This window comes from Ammospiza nelsoni, chromosome 9 (genome assembly GCF_027579445.1).
Source record: "Ammospiza nelsoni isolate bAmmNel1 chromosome 9, bAmmNel1.pri, whole genome shotgun sequence".
Lineage (NCBI taxonomy): Eukaryota > Metazoa > Chordata > Aves > Passeriformes > Passerellidae > Ammospiza > Ammospiza nelsoni.
Genome location: NC_080641.1, coordinates 33,950,361 through 33,968,702, shown reverse-complemented (window position 1 = coordinate 33,968,702; position 18,342 = coordinate 33,950,361). Strand labels below are relative to the sequence as shown.

The 18,342-nt window shown below is 41.7% G+C and overlaps 1 protein-coding gene across 3 annotated transcripts in view; it reads right to left on the bottom strand.

The window, feature by feature from the left end:
- The window catches only part of PATJ (PATJ crumbs cell polarity complex component), a 138,183-nt gene that overhangs the window by 28,570 nt on the left and 91,271 nt on the right, over window positions 1-18,342 (bottom strand). For all 3 annotated transcript variants that reach the window (XM_059478360.1, XM_059478362.1, XM_059478363.1), the window contains exons 28-32: window positions 13,610-13,682; window positions 11,213-11,305; window positions 7,145-7,216; window positions 6,697-6,814; window positions 5,952-6,085 (exon numbers count right to left, since the gene is read on the bottom strand). In XM_059478360.1, the coding sequence (XP_059334343.1) occupies window positions 5,952-6,085; window positions 6,697-6,814; window positions 7,145-7,216; window positions 11,213-11,305; window positions 13,610-13,682 (490 nt within the window). The remainder of the gene's footprint in view (window positions 1-5,951; window positions 6,086-6,696; window positions 6,815-7,144; window positions 7,217-11,212; window positions 11,306-13,609; window positions 13,683-18,342) is intronic.

Genomic DNA, 18,342 nt, shown 5'->3' with positions numbered 1-18,342 from the left:
AAGGTCACAGCAAAGGGTCTGTTTCCCATTTAAGAACAAGCCCCTGCAAGAGGTGGTGTTCACTTGCCAACTTTCATAAAAAAGATTAATCCACAATATCAATATGAATATAATTTTTCTTACTAAAATACAGATTTATTTTAAGGAAGTGGATAGTATTTGTATTACATTTTATAGGCCCCTATAGTTACATCTGGTCCTTATTTATTTAAATTTTATTCAGCTTGCATAATATTTTTGCTTACAGTTATATTCTCTAAGATCAGAAAAGCTAAAACCTGAAAATTCAATGGCACTATTCATTAACATTCCTTCTCTCTGCAGTCATAGACATTTGCAAGCTCTCCTTTGATTCTGAAATAATAAAACTAAGGTAATAAGATGTTTAGTGTAAAAATATATGACTTAAGTCAGAATGATAGAAAGAGCTATGTTCCTGTGAATCACATGCCAAAGCAAACCAAAGTTTTTCAAAAAGTATACATGCTCATTTTAGAGGGAATAATAAAGCACAGGATGACATATTAAAACCTTAACTCTCTCACTCTCATTATTTTATTAAGTTACCAAAAAGAAAAAAAAAAGGAGAGTTTGCAGTGTACAGAGCACAGCACAGGTTATAAAGAATGCATGAGGTCCAGGAAGCCAAGAGCCAGGGGTTTCACCAGCAGCAGCCAGGATCCTCCTGAAGCCCATCCTGACAGGTCCTGCTGCTTTTGGATATTGTCAGCCTCGATTTTATGCTTGATTTCCATTCCTGGAAGGCAGCAGCTCCTCCAAGCAAGGCCCTGCTACTCAAGCAAGCCCTACCATCAGCTAAACCCTTGCCAAAGAGCCATCAAAGCCATGATTTGCAGAACTTAGTGCCCTAATTCCCTTTTGTGACAGCTCATGTACAGAGCAGCTTGGGTTTGTCATGCCCCTGTGAGCCAGTGTCCTCCCGGAACGATGATGGATCCACCAGCTCCACCTCAGCATCACCCAGGCAGGAGTCAGAGCCACCCCTCACAACCTCAGGCTAACTGCATTTACCACTCTGCCATTAAAACATTCCCTTCTGGCTTAGGAGTGTGGGGTTTAGGAGGGGTTGCATTTCTGCCTCTCCCTCTGTGATACCCAAACCACGATTAAACACCCAGGGCTGCCATTCCCCTTTCCCATCCCACTGTTCCATGCGCTGTGTGGGGGATTGAACAGCAGCAGCAGCAGCATCTTACAGCCCTCATATTGCTGGGGCCTCCCCAGAGGGCAATATCCCCCTTCTCATTTGTAGTTACAAGGTGAGCACATTTCAGCAGAACGCTCTCAGTCCTCGCTGCACTGAGCAATCACTCAGAGCTGTCTGGCTATACCCAATGAAGATATTTCTGCCTGGATTTAAACATAACTGAGGTGGGGAGGGTGGGATGAAAGCTCAGCCGAGGGAGGAGCAGCTCAGTGACACACAGCAGCCCCAGAGCCCTCGTGCTCAGGTAGGGCCCCACAAAGCTGAGCACAAAGCTGAGCTCTAGGCTTGGCTTTGGAGCAGGAGCAGCCTGCTTTTGGCAGCACGGAGCCCTCACAGGGTAATTAGCCCTCACAGGGTAATTATCCCTCTCAGCTCCAGGGGCAAACACCGGGGCTTGAACAGCTGCAGCTCCAAGTCACAGTTTTCCTGATTATTCCCTTGCCCTTCCTGAACAGATGGGGTTTATTCAAGGGATGACTCACCTGGACTGACAGAATGAATCTAAATATTCTTCTGTCAAACTGCAGCCCACCCTCAGGAAGCTCACAGAAAAGCCTCTGGGCTCACCCAGGTGATCAGGGAACCTTTTTGCTCCCCAGCTCTCACCAGCTCCTGTTAGCTGAGCACAGGAATATTCTGGTGTTTTTAATGTTCCAGCTTCGTGGATCACTTTATTTTACAGATGGAGTACCTTAAAGTTTCTTAATTGCCTTAAGAATGCTTTTTATTAAAGTCAGCTGAAAGCAAAAGTACAAAAAGAAAATTTACCACGTTCAAAGCAGACAAGCCAGTATAAAAAATCCTGCATAAGAGGTTTGATGTTGCTCACAACAAACACCACACAGCACAAAGTACATTTTTCTTCCTTTCTGTATGTAAGGCTGAGATAATGACCATCTCCACCTCCAGAGAGCCCTAAGTTACAGACCCTGCAATCTCCTTTTATACCTCTTCAGCAATTAGCTGGAGTGATTTCCAGCCCCAGCTGAGCCCCTGAGTCCTCCTCCCTCCCAGGTTCTCCAGCCCTGCCTGGAGGAACATCCCCAAACATGCAGCCTGGAAACTGCTGCATGCCCTCTGGCATGTCTGAGTGCCTCCATCGCCCAGGCAGAGTCAATAACCACCAGCACTCAACTCGACCATCACTGAATTATTCAGCTGGCAGCAGAGCAGGGCCCCCACCCTGCACAGAAAATGTTTGTGTCAGAGCAGTGCCTCCCTCTTCCATGGGCTGCCAGGAGTCAAATCCCTGAAAATTCACTTCTAGATGACAGAAAATCATTGTAAGTTATTAAATGGGCAGCACTCACCCACTCTGGGGTGATAATTTCAGAGAATCTGGGCTGGTTTGGGTTGGGAGGGACCTCAGAGCCCATCTCACTCTATCTCCTGCCATGGGACACCTTCCACAAGGCCGGGCTGATCTAACCCTGCCCAACACCCAGAGCCTCTCTGGACACAGCCCTCATCTCATCTGCATGAGCACAATTTAAAACAATCCCCTGATGCCCTGTTCTCTGAGGATTTAGGATGAAAATCTCCTGGGGAGCCTCAAATGTCATTTTGGGGATGTTTCTGAAAACATTTCTTTTTTTTTCCTCCCCCTTGTTTTAAATTCCCACTCTGAGGTTACTTTTACAAGTTTGATTGGACTACAACCAAAAAAATAAAGAATAAAAATCACAAACTGAAAGGTCTGTGCTCCAGCCAGCTCCACTCTGCACTTTAATTGCTTTAAAGCACAGGCCATGTGTTGTGCTCTCTCAGGGGTACGTGGGAAGGTGAAATGAAAGTGAGAGAAGAGGAAAAAAATACTTTATAAAACATCAGCACTTAGAGGGAAATGAAATAGAGCTGCTCCAGAGAAGATCAACAACATGAAGACAACTCCCAAGGACAAACTTTCCTTGGCCATGGCTTTGCTGCAAGCACATCCCTCCAGCAGAGTCCTGGTTCATAAAACATCACTGAGAGGGTTTGCAGCTTCAGGGGATGGACATCTCCTCACCAAAAAACCTTTCACAGGGGTTAAGACATCACTTTCCAACCTCCTGGACAAATTAACCTCCCTGCTCACAGGCTGTATTTTTCAAGTCTCTACTTGGTGATTCCTGATGAGATTCCTGAGGTTATGACTTAAAAGTTGCACTCCATATTTCATTTCCAAGCAGCCTGTCCCTGGCTGCCAGATTTATTATTCCAAAAGCTGGGCCTGCACATCTTGTGCTCCAGGAAGATATAAAATATTCTGAGAGAGCTTTCCCATCCCTTGTGAGCTGCTGTTGAGTACCCTCAGCTCTGCATTTTTAGATCAAGAACATTTTAGTGCAACATGGGTGAGGCCCTTACAGGCTTTGCCACGTCCATTTCAGACTTTACATGTTCTGAGCAGCATTCCTGGCTTTCCCCATGCTGATAAATTCTTTTTTAGATCCCAGGAGCTGCTGTTCATGTCCTTCAGGGGTTTGTGGGCACTTGTGCTGAAGCCAATGACAGGTCATGCTAATTCCTCCGCACTGCACCCAACAGCGAATCCTGGACACAGAATTTCTGCCACACGAGACCTCCAGGAGTGATGCACTCCTTTGATCTTGCCTTTTCTCAAACACAAAAGATGTCCCTGTGCGTAGCTGAGCTGAACCCAAATGACAGAGAGCGAGACACATCCACCACATCACTCAGCCCCACGGAGCTGCTCTGTAACATTTTCTCTCCAAGCCATGAAACTCAGAGACACAGGAACTTTCCAAAAGCCCTGAGCAGTATTTGCTTTTACTGCTCGTTATGTCACGTGAACGTGGTTTCAACTCTTTACAGAAGGTTTTCTGACTCCAGGGCAACTAAAAATATAAAAAAAAAAAAAAGAGATAAAAAAAAAAAAAAAAGAAGAAAAAAAAGGAAGGCATCAAAGTAATTTGGAGAAGATCAGAAGACAGAAAAATGGAAGGGGGATGCAAGTGGAGGATCTTTAAGGTTTCCAACCCAAACTCTCCCAGGATTCTGGGATCCCACATCCCCTGGAGGAGAAGGGGCTGGTTTGGAGCAGGAAGAAGTGATGGAGAATCCCAGAGAGGGTCTGTGCACATGGCAAAGGACCAGGTTAGGCTGTGGTTTCCCAAATCACCTTGTTTCCTATGAAACACCATTCCTTGCCTTTCAATGAGCAGATCCAGAATTATGAGAAGAAACAGGGACTCATTTTGGGTAAGTTGAGGATCTGAAAAGTGGGGAGTTGGGCCTCCCTCCCTGCATGGTTTGTTACTGCACTCCAGTGCACAGACTTTTAAAATCAACTCCTAGGAGGACACTTTAATGAATAAACTAATGAAAGCATAATACTTAACCAAAACCATTTACTCAATTGAAAGACTAAAGCCCTTTGCATTTTTCTCATCTGCTCTGTACAGCAGTTATTTACAATTTTCATTTATTTGTATTAAAATCTCATTAAAGACACACACCATATTGGACCTGACAGACTGCCATGTATTATTTCCAAATTCCAGTTAAATGAAAAAGCAGGGAGATGACTTAACACTGAGCAACTTATTTGAATTTACTCAACACTGAGCTTGACAAAAAAAGGGGGGACTGGGGACAAAGCTGTGCAAGGCTGGAAAGAGTGAACACTAACCCAGCTCCATCTGCATGGGAAACAAAGGAATTCATCCCAGCTCTACACAACTGGAGACTGGGACCAAAACCTGACTTTTTCCAATTTCAGCTTTAATGCTGTAAAAGATCCAGCCCACACTCTGCAATAGAAAAGTTTCTTTTTCCTTTTGACTTCCTTTTTTTATTTTTTTTTTACTTTATTTTCTTCTGACTTTCCTTTCAAATATTTTTTTTTATTTTTATTTTTTTTTTTTCCCCAGAAGAAGACTGCTACATTGCAACTGTCTGTACCTGCTGACACTTTGATGCTTAATGATGCACCACTGTGATATTTTGGGTAAAACCTGCATGTACCAGAGCAGTTCCACAGCCGAAGAGTCTCAGTGTCAGGGAATTTAGGAGACCCCAGCACAGACACCTCTGCAACAGAGACTTCTTTACTGAAATACCTGAATTTGACATTTAGAAACCCAATCTTGCTTCTTTTACACTGCAGCAAAGTCTCTCAGATGGGAAGTGGAGAGGAGAGAGCCAGAGCAGAGGCAGGGAGGGGTTTATGGGCTTTAGCATCACCAATTTGCTGAGCTCATGCTCAAACTAATATATTTTAATTCATCTGAAGATATTTTTTTTCAGAAACCAGCATATCCAGGAGGCAGATTAAGCCAAAAGGCAGAGAAAGCAATAAAAGATTACCTTTGGTTTACCCCTGTTCTGCAAGGGCTTTTGCTGGCAGGCAGATAAATCACAGTTTGTTTAAAGAGCTACTGAGCATTTCTGCTCTCAGGACAGAGCTGTTATCCTTGCTGAGACAGCTCCACCTCTGCAACATTAATTTCAGCCATTCCAACTCCTGATTCACAAAAGAAAGCACATTTGCAGCCTCTGACCACAGCAGCAAAGCTACTGAAACACCAACAATTTAAACAGGAGCATCACCTGATGCGACACAAGGCAAAATCACCAAGTTTTTACTGGAGCTTATAGCTGGCTTGTCCTCCCTGTCCTCAACAATTTATCAGAGCAATTACCTATTAAGGGCATTGCTATTTTCCATGTTTTCTCTCTTTCTGTCAGCATTAAACATGATTTTATAACAGAAACTCACCAGGGGAGTGTCCTTGCCCCCGACGATGCTGAGCCCCAGCCCTGAGCGGCCCTTGGAGATCTCTATGGTCATCTCCTGCCCTGGCACTATGGCACAGGTGGCTGGATCCACAGGCAGAGCAGTTGGGAAGACACCTGGGAACATCACAAGGGCAAGGAATCAGTCACACAGCGCAGCAAGAAAATGAGAACCAGCAAAGGAATGGCGCCACAACAGCTGATTTAGCTTTTTGTTTTGCTCTTCACCTTCATAAAATTGAACTAAAGGGCCACTCTGAGTCACTTCTGAAGTCTCTAAACCAGAGTGACTTCAGTTCTGGGGATAAATGCTGCCAGTAAAAGCCAGTGAGGACACCTAATTCAGTTTTCATCTCTGCAATTCTGATTATGATGGAAAGGGGTATTCCTTTCAGGAGAGATAAAACCATATTGCAGCACCATGGAATGAACAGCATGTCTCAAACTGTCTATTCCACTATTTCAATCAAAAACAAGATCATCTTTGTATGTAAAAGTCAAGAAAAACAAGTGAAGACACCTCCAAAAATTGTGATCTCCATCTCCTCTCAAAAATTGTGACAGGAGAGAAAAACACAAACATGTTATAAAATGACTGAGAACAGGTCATTGGATGTTCAAAGAAACAAAACTTCAGCAGAAGTTATGTGGAAGACAAAATGAAAACACCCATTTTGGGTCAGGGTAGTAAAACTACACCATATTATGGCAAAATGTCTGGTTCCTACCACGGCTGGTGGCTTCTGGCTCTGGAGGGAGGTGAGGAGGTGCTGGCTCCAGGGGTGGCTCCTGGCAGCTCCCTGGGGCTGCTGTGGAAGGTTTGGGCTGCTTGACCTGGCTGAGGACCTAAAGGCAAAGCAGAAGGAGGAGAGATCAGTCATCAGTCCCCATGGTGTGGTGAGGGCACTGTCATCAGCTGTTGATCATTAAAATCCTCCAAATCAACAGGAGGACAACAAGCAATTCCCACACATTTAAAGAGGAGCCAGTCATTTTTTACATTTCCATCAATGAAATTATTTTAATGTATTCCCAGTTAATCCCTTCCCCCCAAGAATCACTCAGTCTTTAACCAAACCAAGCCCTCAGAACCCTCCCCTGCTGGTTAACACAAAGACACAGACATTTTCCTGGACACACACTTTCATGAACACTCCAGGAAAACACTCCACATACATTTTCTGGGAGCTGCTCCTCTGCCTCCTGCTCATCTGCCACCACTGGTGGGTCAGCTTTACACTTCACATCCTAAAAAGTCAAAAAAGACAACAAGATGTATTGAAAATGTCTCATTAGCTTCAATAAAGTACCCTCCAAAACTCAGAATGATGGTTCTAGGGAAGTGCAGTGATGTTTTGGAGGGACAGGACACAGGGAATGGCTTCCAGAGGGATGGATGGGATATTGGGAAGGAATTCCTGGCTGGGCTGGAATTCCCAGATTTGCTGTGGCTGCCCCATCCCTGGCAGTGTCCAAGGCCAGGCTGGACACCCTGGGACAGGGGAAGGTGTCCCTGCCATGGCAGGGGTGGCACTGGGTGGGATTTGAAGTCTCTTCCAACCCAAACCAGTCTGGGATTTTAGGATTTCTCCATGTAAATCCATTTGTACCACCAAGCAAACCCCAAAACCTTAAACAAGGCAAAGCTGCTGTGAGCCCAGGGAGTATCAGGAGTTATTAAAATATCAGCAGTTATTACAATCCCAGCCCTGAGCTCTGAGGGCATGCAGGGCACAGCAGGGATTATCACAGATGCTCTGGAATGGCTGGGACAGCAATTCCCAGGCTGTGTGCAGGGACCCCTCAGTGCCCACAGCAGGAGGGCTCCCACTCATCTGCTTTCTCCTCCTCCTCATTTTTTGGCTCTCCTAAATAAAGCAACTGCTTCAAATGCACCCTCCAGCCCCATTACAAAGATCTCCAACAATGGTACTTCAATCACTGGCTCCACTTGCAGCCTAATTTATTTCTCTACCTTTGCAATACATGAAAAAATATTTTTATATCCTACTTTAACAATTGTTTCCAGACAGGTACAGTGCCCTCCCTTGTTAGCTCTTCACTTTGATCCAAGTAATAGTTATTTTTCTTATCACATATTAAAACCCCCTGATCAACAGCCTAGCTTGCAGAAAAACTAAGTGCCAACTTCCAAATATTACCTCAAACCTTTTTCAGATATTCAAAAGTTACTCTGCATCTCAGAAAGAATTTCTAATTAAGATGACAATTTCTACATTAAAAAAAGTAAACAGAATTGTTTCATCTTGGAAGTGCTGGCCTTGTTTGCTGGAGTTTTATTATGCTAAAAGATTCCAACCCCCACAGGATCTTTTCTTTCCCCCCTTGATTTTTTCTCCAAGCTTGCTGTAACTCTGCAACTGCAACTATTATCCAAAAGGATAACAGGAAAAAAAGATAAAGGGGTGATCTCATTGTATTATCAGAGGTGTCAGGGGAGGAATGGGAGACTGCTCTGTCATTTTCTGAGAGATTGTTTTAATGAGAAATGAAAAATTACTTCATACTTCCCTTTTTCATTGTGATACGTGACTAAAATCTGAGGCTTCATCTTGCACCACAAGCAAGCACCAGGCACCACCTTCACATCTCCCTGATCTTTTAACTGTGCTAGAGGAACCTGAGCAAAATGAGCACCAAATACACTCAGCATTTGTCAAAAGCCTGCAGCCCAACTGGTTTAATCAAATTCAACCCCTCAGCTCCATCCAAAAGCACTTTCACACAGCCCCTCCTCTTTGTCAGGGTTTCAAGGATTTGTTTTCTGTTTGTTGTGATTCAGATTATTGTCCCAAGTTCAAACCTTTAAAGGCAAATGAATCCATTCTCACAAACCATTTTCACTTTGTCAGATTAAATCTTCCAAGAGCATCTCAAAGCCCCCTCCATCAATTCTTTTCCAAGCACACCTTATAGAAAATCAGATTTCTTCAACCTTCCAGGAGGCCACCTAAACCCCAGCTAACAAACACACAGACTGTGCCTCACACTTCCACTGGCTCCAGTTCAGAAACAAAGTTGGTTTCCTTCCCCCTTCTTATCATCCAAGCCCACAATGATGGGGCTAAAGTTCCATTATAGAACTTTATAGCTTTTGAAGTGATGAAGTGACAACAAAGAGTATGTTGTGAGAGACTGACAAATTTATCAGCAACAGATGAACAGAGAACGATGTGAATTTTTTAACTTTCCTTTTATTACAGCTGTCACTTGGTGAGACATCCTGCCCATGCTTTGAGCTGTACATACTTGTGGGAGATCTCTGCTGATAAGCACATACTTTTTATTTACTCAGCAAACTTGATCTTACTTGTTGACTTTCACATTCCTGATTTCTCCTGACATGTTCCTGAGAAATTCAGTAACAATGGTGAAGGAGCACTGAGGCTCTGGTAGCAGCACCATGATGTGAAAAACAAGGCACTGTTTTCTTTTGCTTCACTAGAAGAGTGCAAGACAAATCTCCCTTCCCAAAAACATCAATTTCTGTTGTGCTGCACTGCAGAGTCAAAGTCTTAAAGCCAGTTAAGAAAAACCCTTTGGGCCAGAACCATCAGGACACTCCCAAAACTCAGACCCACTCAGAAATATTCACCTTGCTGTTTTAAAATCCTGGCTGAAAGAATGCTCTGAAATTATGGAACTGGCTTTTGCCATTATTTTTTAATCCATTTATTCCCCTAAACCAAGAGCTGGCCCAACTGAAGGCATTGTGAAATGAGCAGTTGGGTCTACAGGAATTACAACACTCTTCTAAGTGCAGGCCTTTGCCTTCCCTTACCTCTCTGCCATTGCTCTGTTTGGAACAACTCTTTTTCTTTCTTTTTACCTGGCTCCACAGTTCCCTTCTTTCTTGCTGCCAATATATTCTGGGTTTCCTGTGGTTCCAGAGGCATCTTCCCTCCACACCTACCTTGGATTGCTGCTATTTCTTTCTCCCTTTAAATTCACCCCTCCTCTAACACCACTCAAAGAGCTGCACAGCACCATGGCCTACACCAAAAGTTCACTTTTGTGTAACATATTTTGTGTGTTTTTATCTGGTTCAGTCTTTCAGCAATTTCTCCTATTACCTTGCGGTCCCTCTAAAATTTCTTGCCAAGTTGAGCAAGAGCTGCAATAAAACCAGGTGAGTGATACCTGCAAATACATCCAGGGAAAAATCTGATTTCTTTCTATTCCAACCCATCAGAGGAATCTGCACTGGGCTCCCAAACAGCAATAACTCAACCTTTTAGTGATCCATTAGGGACATAAATCAATCCATGGCTGATTAATTCTGATGCTTGAATAGCACATAACACTTCCTAACTCTTGGAATTTGCAGACTCATTAATTAAACGCTTACTAGCTGCAGAGCATTATGTATACTCAATTTATATCTGCAAATCCCAAGACACTCCTTGCAAGAGACATGATGGAGCAGGAAGAAAACATCTAAGAGGAAAAACACCCAGAAATGTCAGGTTTCCTTAGCTTGAGGACACACAGCAAGTTCTGCACTCCTTGAGACTGGAGCAGGCAGCAAAAAACTCTCTCAGCAAATTCTGAGGTACCCCCAGCTTAGTCATGTTTAATGTTTTCCATTTTAAATTTCTAACACAGTGTCCAAAAAAACAAATCAGAGCTGCACCCTGAAGGACTTTCAGATTCCTGATAATGCATGATCCTGACCTACCAAACATCAAAAATCTCCATCTGTGCCAATGAGAAGTTCAGTATTTATTACAGTGCACACTGACAGAACCACATTAAAGCACAAGTTATGGCCTTAATGCACAAATCACTGAGAGCAACTCCATAGCTGTGCTATTCAGGAGGCAAGACTAGATTATGATAATAGACATCTTGGCCTTAGAATTTATGTGGCTATGAATAGAAATGAGAATATGATTTACAGACCAGGCTTTTTCTAAAGTTTGTCACACATGGATGGCAGGAGTGGAAACACAATCCCCTCACTCAACAAGAAGCCAAGAGAGGGCCCAATTGTTATGTGGAAACTCTTATCTTGGTATTTTAACAAGTTTTACTGAGTGCTCAGCTCATGAAAACAGGCTGGGTACATAAAGCTGAGTTTGATTCTGATTTTATATGTACTGGAGATTATTTGACAAAAGTGCTCCAACACTCCAATAAAAAGGCAGAGAAAACCAATCAAGCCCAGTGATCCCCCACATTCTGAACTCTAATCAACATTAAACATTGCCTCAAGTCACTCACAGCTTTGCTGGATTCCTCATCAGCCAAGCTTTTCATGACAACTTCCAAACTTGGGTCTTCCTCACCACCTGCAGGTTCAGTGCCACTGTGGTCCTGGAGAAAGGATTGACAACAGCTTTTAAACAGAGCTCTGGGCCCCAAAACAGCTAAACAGAAAAATCAGACAGTTTTACCCTTTTCTGTTTTATGTTTTAGATAAAGGGCAGCATGACAAGGTGGAAAGATCCACAATTAAAGCCTCCCAGTGGGCGAATGAGGAATGTAAGTCTGGGAAGGCAGACCTTGGTCCCACCTGGCTGACAAAAAGCACCACAAGATATTCCCAAAACTGCCCTTAGGGGCAGCTCTGAAGGCCAGAGTAATCCCTGCCAGCTGTGGAAGCTGTGGACTTGGTATGGAGAGCTTTTCTCTACACCTCTGCCCCATGCTCAGCACGTTAAAGGAGTCCCAGTTTCCATCACACAGCCTGAGCAGCTTGGGAAAACCACGGAATGGTTTGGGTGGGAGGGGAGCTTAAAGCCCATCCAGTGCCACCCCTGGATCCTTCTCCAGGTGAGCACCCCCAGCTCTCCCAGCCTGGCTCCAGCCCTGTGGCCTCCCCTGGACTCTTCAGGCCCAGAAACAAAACTATTTCTGAATTTTCATTAGGCATTTTTCATTTAAGTAAATGTGAACTCAAATGTCTCGGCCACCACTGGAGAGGACAAAGCACCTCTGTTCACTGTTGCAAAACAATCCCTCATTCTGTGGCTTTCTGGTGATTGAAACTTCTAAAAACATACTTTACAGCAATTAATATTTAATAGACTCTGTTTCTGGTGGCTTGCCCACAGTATCACAGCACAACACAAGACCCTGATTTAAGGTGTATTTACTGTTTATCACTTCTCATATAACAAAGAGATAAGCTGCAGATAAAGAGATAAGATAAAAAGATGAGCTGAAGAAAACTAACAGAGAAATCCATGGTAACTATGGCACCCTGATATTCCATTCCACAGCCAGGATGTTTAATGTGATCTGACAAGTTACATGTAGGGTGCATGTAAGACACAATGTTAAATATTTATGTGGTATTTCAAAGATATTTGAAGATATCATTTCAAGATATAAGGCTATTTTTTCTTTATTTAAAGAGAGGAAGAGCTGCCAAAGAAAGCAATGTAAACTTCTGTATAACATCACCATATTTGGTCGTGTTGATTTTATATAATAAAAAGATACCAGCCAGAAGTAAAAACCCGTATTTACTTATAAAACAAACATAATGTAAATAGTCAGAACTTGCCATTAATGCATGAAACTCAACCCACAAGCATCTACCTCTAAAGGCAAACAGAGACACACTTGGGTAGAGTCTAATTACAGCCAGTTGACTAGAATGTGCCTAAACAAAGCTTTGTGCTTCCTCCTGAAGGCACAAGTATTAAACAAAGCTGGGAACAAATGCAGGTATTAAAGATAAGATGAACTCTGTGAATTGTTGAGCAATTTATAAAGTACCAGCTGCACCTGGGATGTGCTGCTGGTGTGGGGGAGAGAAGGAAAAGCCAAAGCCCTGTCCAAAAATGACTGAGATCCAAACAAAACACGAGCAGTTCTTGCTCTGTGCAGCACCAGGCCTGCAAGGAGCAGCCAGCAGAGGTAAGAGAATGTGGAAAACAACAGCAAGAGGGCAAACAGGAGATGGATGCATCCAGCCTTACCTCCCGTGGCCCCTGCTGAGGGATCCCAGCCACGCTCCTGGAAATACCAGGAGTTCAATGCACATGGATTTATTGAGGCAAGACCAAACCCCAATTGAATTACAAAACATCTTTTGCTTTATTAGCTCAGATAGAAATAGAATTAAAAAGCAGCAGCGAGGCTAACCGTGTAGTTTATCTAGAAAATTTAGTTACACCGCATTGAGATGTCAAAATGATAACGAGTGTGGTGACTGCAGGGATTCCTGGTGCACAGGGGAGCAATCAGTCTGCACTGGGGCTGAGGAGCAGCAAAAATCACAGAAAACACTGGCAACATCACCACACTGAGACTGCTTTTGCATTTAGGATTACTCCAGGCAGAACTGCCTCAGCACAACCAGCTGAAAGAGGAGCAGGACAAGGTTTAAATTTGGCAAGGTTTTAGTTTGGAGCCTCCTCTTCCTCCTCCTGTACAGCAGTGCCCTGTTTAAGAGCTGCTGTTAAAGCCATGCAGGTCTGTCAGGAACAACCAGATCAATAAAAAAGAGACAGGGCAAAATAAGCCTATTAGGCCAAGTCTCTACCCAACGCATTTTACGACCCCGGGTTTAATTACACAAGGTGCTCAAACTTATCAGGAGCTGCTAATTATGATTAATCTATCCAATTTAGCAGTCTCTAATTAAAAACAACAGCCCACGAACCTTACCTCAATGGCAGAGTGGGAGCCTGAAGGCAGTGGGAAGGGAGTGACAGCCATCTGGTTGACTGCATCTTCACTTCTGCACAACAAAACAAAACACCACGTTACACACCAAACCAGGGTGGGCAAACTTCTCCTTGGAGTTGGTTCTGCCCATTAAAAAAACACCCTCAACACCATGACGACTGTTTTTTATAATTTTTGCTTTGGTTCCTTGCCCCCCAGCAGATCCCATCCCTCATCTGGGACACACTGACATCCTGTCCTTTGGAAATCCAATTTTGTGTGGATTATCAGAGGATGCAGTTGGATTTTATAGTCCCCCACACACCCACAGATGAGCTCACACTTAGTTAGCCCCTTTTAATGGTCTCTACATCTGTAAACTGCTTATTTATAGTTTCACATTCATGTTACTGAAATACCTGTTTAATGTAACAGATTGCTTTTTCTTTTTTTTTGTTCATTTTTACTGCAGTCTTTTCAATGTAAAAACTTGGAAAAGATTTTATAAAATGCAGGGAGAAGAGGAGATGAACACTGATTGTCCCTACATATAAAGGGAATTGTTTTTCCAAAATGCTTATGATGTATGGCATCTCTTTCTCTCTCTTTAAAACGCCTCTGAAGTTGACATCTGATTAATTTGTTTTTTGTATTTAACAGCATTCTGCCTTGCTGATGTTTTTCCTCAACTGTCACCTAAACTGATTTGTTTTCTGGAATTAGCTCTGTGTTTTTTTGGCCTCTGTAAAACGAAGCCAGGTAACAGATGACTTCAGTGATATCATTTAAGGCAAATCATCACAGAATCACAGTTTGGGTGGGAAGGGACTTTAAAACTCATCCAGTGCCACCCCTAACAAGGCAGGGACACCTTCCACTGTCCCAGGGGGCTCCAGCCTGGCCTTGGGCACTGCCAGGGATCCAGGGGCAGCCACAGCTGCTCTGGGTATCTATGCCAGGGCCTGCCCACACTCACAGGGAGGAATTTCTTCCCAAAATCCAGCCAAAATCTACCCCAGGCAGGTTACAGCCATTCCCCCCTGTCCTCTCACTTTGTGCCTTTTCACAAAGTCCCTTCTCCAGCCTTTTTGCAAGAGGAATCTCTGATGCTGCTGCTCCACAGGTACAGCTCTTAGATGAAGGGAAGTGACTTCTCTTGGCTCTTCCAGGTTTGATTTTCTCTCTACTACACTCCATGTTACTGTGACACGAGCAGAATCTTTTCCTCTTTAATTTTGCAATAAACTATTAGACTATTATGTGTTTTAAACACATTTTATGGAAGCGCCTGGAGGAAAAAAAGTCTCATTTCCCCCCTGAAGGTTTAAAAGACATGGAGCTAGCATGTTCTGATCCCTGAGAAATAACTCTGTGATTCAACAGCTCTGAGCACAGCAGCAAATGGGAGTCACAGGCATCTGAAATGATAAATCCTGCAGGCAAAGGCTGGGGAATTCATTCCCTTATCTGCAAGCTGACAGCCACAGCATCCAGAGGAGCTGGCTGGGTGCTCCCAGAGCTGTCCTGGCTGCAGGCTCTGCTCCCAGAGCCCTGCAGGAGGGAGAGCCCAGCCTGGGAGAGGCACCAGCACGGGCACCCAGCCCTGGATTCCATCAGCATTTCACAACTCCCAAGCGCATCTCACCCACAGGGCACATTGGGCAAGGATGTTTTCCCTGCTCTTATCTTGGTGAGACATCAATCTCCTTACGCTTGGTGCTTTTCTAACCCACAGGAGTAAATCACCCGGTGATTTTGTGATTTTGCCTTGACTGCAGAGCTTTTCCTGACAATAGTTTATGTGAAGTACAATCAGCATGAAAACCAACCCCACTCTGCAGCTCACAATGCAGCATCCATGCTATGCAATTAGGAGCAAACATGGAAATAAAGATATACAGATATAGATATATAAATAAAAAGAATATATATATAAATATATTAAATTATATATTAAAATATAATAGAAAAAATATAATTATAGAAAATTATATAAATTAAGAAAAATAGATATATAAAGAATAAATATACTATATAATATATATTGTATATATTATACATTTAAAATATAAATAAGTAAATAAATATATTTATATATATATTTACATATTTATTTATATATTTAATATAAATAAATAAGTAAAAATTATTATATATATGTTATATATATATAATGTTATTATATATATAATATTTTATATCTATATAATTACATTATATATATTTTTGTATATTTTATAAGAAGTACCCTAAAAATTGCTAAACACAATCTTCATGACAAACTGGGGTAAAATTAATTATCCAAACTAGTTTTCACTTCATACACAAACACCTTTGTATTTTTTTCCACCAGTGGGGAAAAAGTATCTTTATGCAGCTTTAAGTGGATGGCCATTTTTATTCCAAGCAATAAAACAACACTTATGTTAATATCCCTGGGAAAACAAAAAGCAAAAATATAAAAACCCCCAAGGTTACACAGTGTCACAACTTGTAATCTCCCCCTGCTAGGACTCGTACATATTTAAATACTTTAATGCTGCTTCAAAGGAGAATGCTTCAAAGCAGAATCAAAGTGGGAATATATTTTAAAGTGACAGATCTAATAAGAAATCGCTGTTTCTGCTCCCCACTTCCACAAGTGTCCTCAACTAAAAAGTGAATTTATTTACGACTAAAAGGAGCAACCGTTTTCTTTTGATGCAGGGGCAGACATCTCAGAAGTCTGAACATCACATTCAAATTACAGCGACTGCAGATGAGCATTTCACATATTTGCCAATGGTTGCTCCAGAACCACCTCCAAAAAAGCTGCTCCCAGCTGCTGCTGCAAAATCCTGCTCGGGGTTAAGGTGTCCAAACCTTCACACTCAAGATAAAGGTTTCATTCCTTACTACATTTTACTTCTTTCCAGTCTAAACAGGGCGCCTGGACATTCCCCATCCTGTCTTGGTAGATCAAAAAAGTAAAACTCCCGATGTTCTGCTCCATCTGCACCTTTGCAGCTTAAGCCAAGGCAAACAGAATTGTTACTGACTTAAATACCACAAAAACTGGGTACAAAAGAAACATGAAGAGAGCCACAGGCAAACATAAATCCAAAGGGAGCACCCAGGAAGGTGCAGGAAGGAATGAAGGGAAGCTGAAGTTGGGTGCTGAAAATGTGTATGTAAATAACAGTGTAAAAAATGCAATAATAATGAAAATAAATGTAGAACAAGGGAGTCAATGTTTCCTCTGCAAGGTGACACCAGGACATAAAGTCTTGCAGATTATTGAAAGTTTATAAATGTATATGCAAATAACAGTGTAAATAAATGCAAAAATAGTGAAAATAAATGAAGAACAAGGGAATAAAGGTTTCCTTAGCAAGGTGACACCAGGACATAAAGTCTTGCAGACTGCTGAAAGCTTTTAAATGTACATGTAAATAATAGCGTAAGTAAATGGAATAATACTGTAAAATGTAATAGTCTAAATGCAGAACAAGTGAATAAATGTTTCCTCTGCAAAGTGACAAAGTAATAAAGTCTTGCAGATTATTGAAACTTTATAAATGTATGTGCAAATAAGAGTGTAAATAAATGCAATAATAGTGAAAATAAATGTAGAACAGGGGAATAAATGTTTCTTCCGTAAGGTGACACCAGGACATAGTCTTGCACATTGTTGAAAGCTTTTAAATGTATATGTAAATAATAGTGTAAATAAATGCAATAATAGTGTAAATAAATGTAGAACAAGGGAATAAATGTTTCCTCAGCAAGGTGACATCAGGACATAAAGTTTTGCATATTATTGAAAGTTTATAAATGTATATGCAAATAATAGTGTAAATAAATGCAGTAATAGTGTAAATAAATGTAGAACAAGGGAATCAATGTTTCCTCTGCAAAGTGACACCAGGACATAAAGAATGGCAGATTATTGAAAGTTTATAAATGCATATGTAAATAATAGTGTAAATAAATGCAAAAATAGTGAAAATAAATGTAGAACAAGGGAATAAATGTTTCCTCTGCAAGATGACACCAGGGTATAAAGTCTTGCAGATTATTGAAAGCTTACAAATGTATATGCAAATAATAGTGTAAATAAATGCAATAATGGTATAAAATGTAATAGTGTAAATGTAGAACAAGGGAATCAATGTTTCCTCTGCAAAGTGACACCAGGACATAAAGAATGGCGGATTATTGAAAGCTTATAAATGTATATGTAAATAATAGTGTAAATAAATGCAAAAATAGTGAAAATAAATGTAGAACAAGGGAATAAATGTTTCCTCTGCAAGATGACACCAGGGTATAAAGTCTTGCAGATTATTGAAAGCTTACAAATGTATATGCAAATAATAGTGTAAATAAATGCAATAATGGTATAAAATGTAATAGTGTAAATGTAGAACAAGGGAATCAATGTTTCCTCTGCAAAGTGACACCAGGACATAAAGAATGGCAGATTATTGAAAGTTTATAAATGCATATGTAAATAATACTGTAAATAAATGTAGAACAAGGGAATAAATGTTTTGTCTGCAAGGTGACACCAAGATATAAAGTCTTGCACATTGTTGAAAGCTTTTAAATGTATATGCAAATAATAGTGTCAATAAATGCAATAATAGTGTAAACAAATGTAGAACAAGGGAATAAATGTTCCCTCTGCAAGGCGATACCAGGGCATAAAGTCTTGCAGATTGTCAGCAGCTCATATTGTCCACATCCTGCTT